This window comes from Lipotes vexillifer, unplaced genomic scaffold (assembly GCF_000442215.2).
Source record: "Lipotes vexillifer unplaced genomic scaffold, Lipotes_vexillifer_v1.1 scaffold921, whole genome shotgun sequence".
NCBI lineage: Eukaryota > Metazoa > Chordata > Mammalia > Artiodactyla > Lipotidae > Lipotes > Lipotes vexillifer.
Window position 1 is genome coordinate 2,103,600 of NW_006787800.1, and position 8,445 is coordinate 2,112,044.

At 62.2% G+C, this 8,445-nt stretch overlaps 1 protein-coding gene across 1 annotated transcript in view; it reads left to right on the top strand.

Annotated features, from left to right (window-relative positions):
- The window catches only part of ITPR3 (inositol 1,4,5-trisphosphate receptor type 3), a 68,342-nt gene that overhangs the window by 59,537 nt on the left and 360 nt on the right, over positions 1 to 8,445 (top strand). The window contains exons 44-57 of the mRNA XM_007460843.1: positions 10 to 105; positions 228 to 329; positions 419 to 505; positions 1,054 to 1,164; positions 1,256 to 1,448; positions 1,687 to 1,812; positions 2,204 to 2,376; positions 3,054 to 3,218; positions 3,920 to 4,112; positions 4,578 to 4,682; positions 4,770 to 4,897; positions 5,665 to 5,830; positions 6,477 to 6,637; positions 7,769 to 7,930. Of these exons, the coding sequence (XP_007460905.1) occupies positions 10 to 105; positions 228 to 329; positions 419 to 505; positions 1,054 to 1,164; positions 1,256 to 1,448; positions 1,687 to 1,812; positions 2,204 to 2,376; positions 3,054 to 3,218; positions 3,920 to 4,112; positions 4,578 to 4,682; positions 4,770 to 4,897; positions 5,665 to 5,830; positions 6,477 to 6,637; positions 7,769 to 7,930 (1,968 nt within the window). The remainder of the gene's footprint in view (positions 1 to 9; positions 106 to 227; positions 330 to 418; positions 506 to 1,053; positions 1,165 to 1,255; positions 1,449 to 1,686; positions 1,813 to 2,203; positions 2,377 to 3,053; positions 3,219 to 3,919; positions 4,113 to 4,577; positions 4,683 to 4,769; positions 4,898 to 5,664; positions 5,831 to 6,476; positions 6,638 to 7,768; positions 7,931 to 8,445) is intronic.

Sequence of the window (8,445 nt, forward strand, 5' to 3'; positions counted from 1 at the left end):
CCACCCCAGGACAACGCCTCCAAGCTGCTCCTGGCTCTGATGGAGAGCCGGCACGACAGTGAAAACGCCGAGCGCATCCTCATCAGCCTGCGGCCCCAGGAGCTGGTGAGGCTGGGCTGGCGGTCAGGTGGGGAGGCGGACCAGGTGGGGTGTGTGGGGCTGGGGATCAGAGCCCAGCCCGCCCTACGCCCCAGGAAGAGGGCATTCAGCAGCCCCTGCCCCGGCAGGTGGACGTCATCAAGAAGGCCTACCTGCAGGAGGAGGAGCGTGAGAACTCGGACGTGAGCCCTCGTGAAGTGGGCCACAATATCTACATCCTGGCGCTGCAGGTACCGGCCCCACCCCACGGCCCCACCCTAGCGGCCCCGCTCCCACGGGCAACCACGACCCAGTGACTCTGCGCTGCCATCTCACTCAGCTCTCCAGGCACAACAAGCAGCTGCAGCACCTGCTGAAGCCCGTGAAGCGCATCCAAGAAGAGGAGGCCGAGGGCATCTCTTCCATGGTGGGGGCCCAGAGGATAGGGCTGGGTGTGGGGCGGGGCTTAGATCTAGGGGTGGGGCTGGGTGGGAGATTTGATGGGATAGTATTGGGGGTGCGGCTAGGAGCTGGAGGGCGTGGCTATGACTCGGGGGCGGGGCTGAGGGCAGAGCTGAGACCTCAGATCCTGGCTGGAGTCTGGGATGAGGCTGGGGGCGGGGCCAGGAACTTAGGGCAGACCTGTGGCCCAAGGCCTTGGCTTGAACCTGAGTAAAGAGCCGGCTCAGAATTGGGGAGCGGGGCTGAGGACCGGTGGGAGCCGGCCTGGTGGCCAGGGATGTCACCGGGACAGAGGAGTGGCAGCAAGGCTGCGGTGTGGGTCTAGGGCGTCTGGCAGCCTGGAGCAGGACCTAGGGGTGCACCTGGGCAGGACTGTCCTGTAGGATTGTTTCCCACTTTGGGGCTGGGTCTGGTCTAGCTGGGGGTCACTCAGTGGGATGTAGCTCACAGCTGGGCCCCGGCATGGAGGTGGGGGCGGGCCTGACCTCGGCATCCCCACCCCCCCGCCCCCAGCTCAGCCTCAACAACAGGCAGCTGTCACAGATGCTCAAGTCCTCAGCACCGGCACAGGAGGAAGAGGAGGACCCCCTGGCCTACTATGAGAACCACACGTCTCAGATAGAGGTGGGACCTGAGAACAGCTCGGGGCCGCGAGTGAGGGCTGGGCCCTCGGGGGCTGCGGCTCAGATGTGACCAGGTGCCCGTGTGCGTCCAGATCGTGCGGCAGGACCGCAGCATGGAGCAGATCGTGTTCCCGGTGCCTGGCATCTGCCAGTTCCTGACGGAGGAGACCAAGCACCGGCTCTTCACCACCACCGAGCAGGATGAGCAGGGCAGCAAAGTGAGCGACTTCTTCGGCCAGTCCTCCTTCCTGCACAACGAGATGGAGTGGCAGCGCAAGCTCCGCAGTGAGGACCCCGCGGGCCGGCGGGAGGGCGGGGGTGGGGCGCTGGAGCCCCTGTTGCCCCTGATGCCTCCCTCGCCTACTGGTGGGGGTCCCACCCCGGCACCAAGGAGGGCTCCGACCACGTTTTCCTCCTGAAGTGGGGCCTGGAGCTTGTGCAGGCTCTGCGGCCTGGTATGGGGTGGGCAGATGGTGTTAATCAGGGGCCCCCCTTACCCTGGCCCCGCCACCTCCTCCCCCAGGCATGCCACTCATCTACTGGTTCTCCCGCCGCATGACCCTGTGGGGCAGCATCTCCTTCAACCTGGCGGTTTTTATCAACATCATCATCGCCTTCTTCTACCCCTACGTGGAGGGCGCATCCACAGGTGAGGACACAGGGCTGGCAGGTGGCGGCCCTGAGCCTTCCATGCTCCCTCCTCCGATGTGAGCTGGCCGGGCTCTGAGGGGACTGGATGCAGAGGGGGGAGAAGCAACCCCTTCACTGGCCTCTGGGCTCTGCACCTCATCACGGGGATGGATAGGGTCCTCGACCTCTGGAGACAGCACACACACATACAAGGCAGAGACCAGTTACGGTAGCAGCAGATGGAGAGGGCCTCCTACCTTAGGCCTCCAGATGCAGGTGTGATGGGCGGGGCCCTACAGCCAGGTGAGCAGGAACTTACAGGGAAGGCTCCCAGAAAGGGGTAGCTTCTTGGGGTCTGTTGGGTGGGTGGGCTTGAGCAAGCCGCCCCGTCCCTGCTCCCTGGCCCCCAGGTGTGCTGGGCTCCCCCCTCATCTCGCTGCTGTTCTGGATCCTCATCTGCTTCTCCATCGCGGCCCTGTTCACCAAGCGCTATAGCATCCGCCCCCTCATCGTGGCGCTCATCCTGCGCTCCATCTACTACCTGGGCATTGGGCCCACGCTCAACATCCTGGGTGCCCTCAACGTGAGTGCCAGAGGGCCCCCACCGCCCACCCCCAACCCCTCCTGGGCTTGTCATGCAGCTGGACCTGAAGCTGGCCTGCTGCTCTGCCCCTTCCCCCTGGTCCCTGTGTTGGGATCCCAAGCTCATTATAGACCCGAGGCTGGGACCACTCTGTGTCTCCTCTTTCCCCTGGACAACTCGGGGCAGCAGGCAGGCACTCAGAGCCAGCCAGCCAGGAGCCGCTTTGGAGCACCAGCTTCAGGGCTGCTGGGTTCCCAGTGTTAGTTGTGCACTGCCTGAAGGCATATTGAGGACATGAAAGATTTATGTGTTATGACAGTTTCTTGACAGGTAGAAATAAAGTGTCTCGAGCACGTGGGGGGGTGCCTTTTCCTAACTTACCTAGTCACCGTAAAGGCTAAGGATGGTCTTCTCTGACCCGTTCTCGTTTATCTGCATCTCACTTTCTTCCTGGAGCTGGGGACCCCGGGGGCTTCTCCTCTATTCTAGTCCCAGAAGCCCAGATGCATTTCAGGAAGCATTTTCATCAAGGCTGTGTTTGCCCGGCTGAGCAGATCCACTCCCCTGAAGACCCAGCCTTCGCCTCTGCTCTAGGCACCGGCTGGGCCCGGCAACAGGGGTAGAGATTCAGGGTGGGTGGTAGGGCACTGACCCCCATGCCCTGCACTTGCCCACAGCTGACCAACAAGATCGTGTTCGTGGTGAGCTTTGTGGGCAACCGTGGCACCTTCATCCGGGGCTATAAGGCCATGGTCATGGACGTGGAGTTCCTGTACCATGTGGGCTACATCCTGACGAGTGTCCTGGGCCTCTTTGCCCATGAGCTCTTCTACAGCATCCTGGTGAGGCGTGGCTGGGGCTGGGCTGGGCAGGGGCAGGGGCAGGGGCTGGGCAGGGGCAGGGGCAGGGGCAGGCACTTGGGGCTTCCTGCCAGCTGCTAACAGTTCCCCATCCCCAGGCCTCTTGCTGCTGGGCTGGGAGGAGTGGATTTCCAGTGTCCTCCTCCGCTGGACCCCAGCCTGGCCTTCAAGGCCTTGATATCTACTCATGGCCCCATCTCCCCTGTACAGTGGGGGTTCAAGCCTGGACTCTTGAGCCAGACCATCTGGGTTTACATCCCAGTGTGGCCCTTCCTAGCTGTGTAACTTTGGGCAGGTTTCTTAACTGCACGTGCCTCAGTTTCCTCCTCTGTAAAACGGGGATAATTAACGGCATCTGCCGTTTAGAATAATTGTGAGGATGAAGAGAGCTAACACACAACAGTTGTGTAGAGTGTGTCCTGGCACGTAGCAAGCACACTGTAAGTGCTGGCCATCCTCCTGCTGCATGTGGTGTGCGCTGGCCATTCCACCCTCTAGCCTTCTCCTGGACCTCTCCGTTTCCTGGGCCTTGGAACTCTAGGTTCCTCGGAGACGACGGCCCCAGCAGGCCCGCCAGCCTGGTTCCGCCTGCCCAAGAGCAGACGCCGCTGGGGGAGGCGGGGGGAACCACTGGTAGGCGGGCAGCCCGTGGGTCCAGCGGCGGCCCCTTCTCTGCCCTGCAGCTCTTTGACCTCATCTACCGCGAAGAGACGCTGTTCAATGTCATCAAGAGTGTGACCCGCAACGGCCGCTCCATCCTGCTGACCGCCCTGCTGGCCCTCATCCTGGTCTACCTCTTCTCGATTGTTGGCTTCCTCTTCCTCAAGGATGACTTCATTCTCGAGGTCGACCGGCTGCCCAGCAACCACTCCAGAGGTCTGGGGGCGCCTCTCCTGGGCGGGTGTGTGGGGATGAGGGGCCTGCACAAGTGGCTGGCGTTGGGACCAGGGCCTGGAAGTGCTTATCCCACCAGGCCCCCTGCCTCAGTTTCTCCTCTTGGGTTCTGGGTGGGGGTCTAGCTCACTGCCTCCCTCTTCCCTGGACAGACTGAGGGAGTGGGAGCGCCTTGGGTTACTCTTGTTTGAAGACCCTGTGGTTCACGTTAAACTCGGTACTTGTGGGAGCTGCCAGTGCGCCAGGGCTAGGGGTGCAGACCCCCCTCCCGGCCCTTGGAGCACAGCCCGGCGGGGGCAGGTACATGGAGACCCTTCACTGTAGCCAGGCAGTGGGGAACTGGTAGAATCAGGGCAGGCTTCCTGGAGGATGTGATGTTGGGCCCCGAACTGGGGAGATGATGAGGACAGTCCTTGCACCTCCTGATCTTGATCCTGTCCCCTCCAGCCAGCCCCCTGGGGATGCCACATGGAGCTGCCACATTTGTGGACACTTGCAGTGGGGACAACATAGATTGTGTCTCAGGGGTCGTGGTGCCCGAGGTCCTGGCAGGTGAGGGCAGTGCGTCCTGGGAGCCAGGTGCGGTGGGGGCAGAGGCAGGTTGCCTGGCCCGGGGCTGAGCACACGCCCTGCTTGCAGAGGATGAGGAGCTGGACAGCACGGAGCGGGCCTGTGACACCCTGCTCATGTGCATCGTCACTGTCATGAACCACGGGCTGCGCAATGGTGGCGGTGTGGGCGACATTCTCCGCAAGCCCTCCAAAGACGTGAGCGCCCCCTGCCCCCTCCCCGGCCCCCGCCCGCCCTCAGGTCATGGCCGGCAGAGCAGCTTGGCCTCCCTCCATCTTCAGGGTTGCAAGTCCCTGCACCTTTGCGTCCCCTTCTCCCCGCTGTCCCGCCCAGTCCCGTGCGGTTACGGTGTAGCTGTGCTATCCAGGCCCGTGTCTACCCAGGCATCCCCACCAGCTCACTGTAGACGCTCTGAGGAAAGACCTTGGCACCCGGCTTTTCCCGGCTAGGGAAGCCGTGAGTCAGGCAGCGGGCGGGTCCCCGGCCACAGCGGCTTCATCTGAGAGGCAGAGCCCTGGCCCACAGCCAGCGTAGGCAGGGTGGGGAAGCCGGGCTGGCTCCATAAGGAGGCCTCAGGGTTTGGCTCGGGCAGCCCCACGTTCTCAGAGTGTCAGTCTGTCCCTAGTGGCACAAGGGTGAGAAGCTTCTCCTTGGCCAGAGGGTTTCTAGAACGAGTGAGACCAGGTGTCCTGAGGGCAGGCAGAGGAGCTCAGAGCTGCTCTTCCCCTAACCAGCAGTCAGGGGCGGGCCACGCCCGCAGGCCTGGCTCCCCACGCCAGCCTCCTCGAGGGCCTCGTCCCGGCCGCTGAGTCCTCATCCACGCTCAGGGCCTCCGACTGTGATTCGCATTCTACGTGGTGAGGCTGGGTCCTCTCTGCCATCTTCAGGGCCCTGGGGGCCAGATGCCCTTATTCCCTTGCAGTGGGGGCTGCTGACCCCAGCCTCCCTGCCTTCCCCCCCGTAGGAGTCTCTCTTCCCGGCCCGCGTGGTCTATGACCTCCTGTTCTTCTTCATCGTCATCATCATCGTGCTGAACCTCATCTTTGGGGTGATCATCGACACCTTTGCCGACTTGCGCAGTGAGAAGCAGAAGAAGGAAGAAATCCTCAAGACCACGTGCTTCATCTGTGGTGAGGCTCGGCTCTTGCCTGAGGAGGCCGTGGCCGTCGGCGGTGGCCTCAGTCTGGCCCTTCCTAGATTCCTGTGGCTGCCGGGGAGCCCTGCCCTGGGGCCATCGGCTTGGTGGCTGTTCGCTCATCCCAGAACCGGGGAGAACAGGACCCTACCCGAACTTGGAGTCACAGAAGGGAGTGGGAAAGGGCCTCAGAAATCCTCCCTTTAAACTCTCTGGGTCTCAGATGAGGAAACGAGCCTGGTCAGTGGCCTCGAACCTCTGATCTCAGTCCAGGGCCTTTCTCCCCACCCCCTAGGTGTGAAGTGCAGGCCCCCTCACAGCCACCGCAGGCAGAGAAGCAGGTGGGCCCCTGTAGGACAGGACCCTCATCCAAGCTTTTCCGGCTCCCCGGCCCCCGGGATCCTGGCGTATGCTCCCATGGTCCCCTCTGTGCTGCGGCAGGGCGGGGGCTCCATGGCTGTGTGGCTGCTGCTTTAAATAGAAGTGAACTAAAGAGCCCAGAGTGGGCTGTCACCTGCATTCGTCGGAACTCTCAGCCCAAGAACAGTGTCCGCGCTGCATCGGGAGGCCATGCCTGCCCACCGGGTCTCTTGGGGGCGGGGGAGGGGGTGTGCCCTCACCCCCCGCTCCTGCCTCCGCAGGCCTGGAGAGGGACAAGTTCGACAACAAGACGGTGTCGTTTGAGGAGCACATCACGTTCGAGCACAACATGTGGAACTACCTGTACTTCATCGTGCTGGTCCGTGTGAAGAATAAGACGGACTACACGGGACCCGAGAGCTACGTGGCCCAGATGATCAAGGTGCGGGCCCGGGGAGGGGGGCGGTCAGGACAGCCAGGGACACTTGTTAGCAGGCGGCAGGGGACAAGGAACGGCTGGAGCCGACCTCGGCTACTCGGGAGCCCCGCCAGCTGCTGTGCTGCAGGGGGGCCTCTGGAAAAAAGCCCCCAGAGGACGCGCGCGGCGTCCGGGGCCCGTGGGTGCCTGAGGCGAGGCGGCCCTGCTTGTGGCGGCTGCTCAGTGGCCCTTTCTGAGGGGCCTTTTCTAGCTGGGCGAGAGGGAGGGCAGCTTTCTGAAGCCTGGGTGGTCGCAGGCCAAGAGGGCGCCTGGATGAACTTTAAACTGTCAAACTTAGGAGAAATCAACCATCACTCCAATGCAGGAGCGAAGGGAGTGAAAGCAGTGAGTAATCAAGGTCTGGGCGCATTTAGGGTAAAGGATGCCCATCAGTCCCATCAGATGTAGTGCGTCTTTAGATTACTGCACATTAGAGAAAATGCAGCCTAAAAGGAAAGAAAGGTGTGGGGAGAGGTTCTATGCGTCTTTTGAGTCTGTATTTGGATTGGTCTTTGAGTGCAGGTATTATCTGTTGATCTGAGAATTCAGAGCTTGCCACAAGGAACTAGAAAGCTGCTCGGTGTCCCCTCCCGCTCTGCCTCTGTCCCGGGAAACGTGGCTTTGCCTCACGTGTCAGATGCCAGCCACCCTCAGCAGAGCTCTGCTCCCTCAACGCACCATCTGTCTGACTGGCATCTCCCTGGGGTGTGGGGCGTGCTGTCGGGGCGGGAGGAAGGAAGGGAGGGAGGGAGGAGAGGCAGGGTCTGGGTGCAGAGGCCTGCCTTCCACCGCTCGCAGGCTGTTTGTTAGGAGAGTAAACAGGTGGTGTTGATACCAGGGGGAGACTCGGGCTGTCTAACGGAGGTTGGCCTGTCTCAGTGCTGTGGCCTCCGCACCCCCTCAGGGTCACTGCCAGCTCACGCTGGCCCCGGGGAGGACCCAGGTCAATTCAGATTTTTCCCGTGACACATCCCTGGGGAGTAATTTGGCCAAGGGTGTGGTAGCAGGCTCCCCCCCCCCACACAGCTGCTTTTCTAAACAAGGCCTTCCTAGGCTGGACCCAAGCTCGCTCACCCCACTGGTGATGTTTTTCAGAACAAGAACCTGGACTGGTTCCCCCGGATGCGGGCCATGTCACTGGTGAGCAACGAGGGGGAGGGGGAGCAGAATGAGATCCGGATTCTTCAGGACAAGCTCAACTCCACCATGAAGCTGGTGTCCCACCTCACTGCCCAGCTCAACGAACTCAAGGAGCAGGTGTGCCCCTAGCCCTGTCCTGGCAGCACACCGGCAGCCTCAGGGCCTGCCTCGTGGCGTGGGAGAGGGTGTTGGGGCCTTCACGCTCCCCCTGCCCCCTTTCCTGCTGGCTCCTGTTCTTGGGTCTGGGGTGGAAGGCAGGTTCCAAACACACTTCTCCCCTCTGTGGAAAGCTAGACGGGGTCGTGGCCCCTATCCTTGCACCCCAGAAACACAGGGCTGAGCGGAACCTTGTGCCGGTGTTGGGGCCTCCCTTGCTTTAGTGAGCCCCCTCAGGCGTTGACTGGTGACGGCAGGGTAAGGCCTCTTTCCGCTTCTTAAGAAAGATCCCCTCTTGCCCAGAGCATCCTCCGCTCCATCTGGCAGTGACTAAAAAATCGGCAGCCCCTCTTTTAGGTGGGGTGCTTTCCCAGCTGCACCAAATCAGTGGTTTGTGACGCACTGAGGACAGGGGTTTGGGGTGACATCCCTGCTACACCCTGGGGGCGCCTCGGCCTGCCGCCAGGGCTGAACCG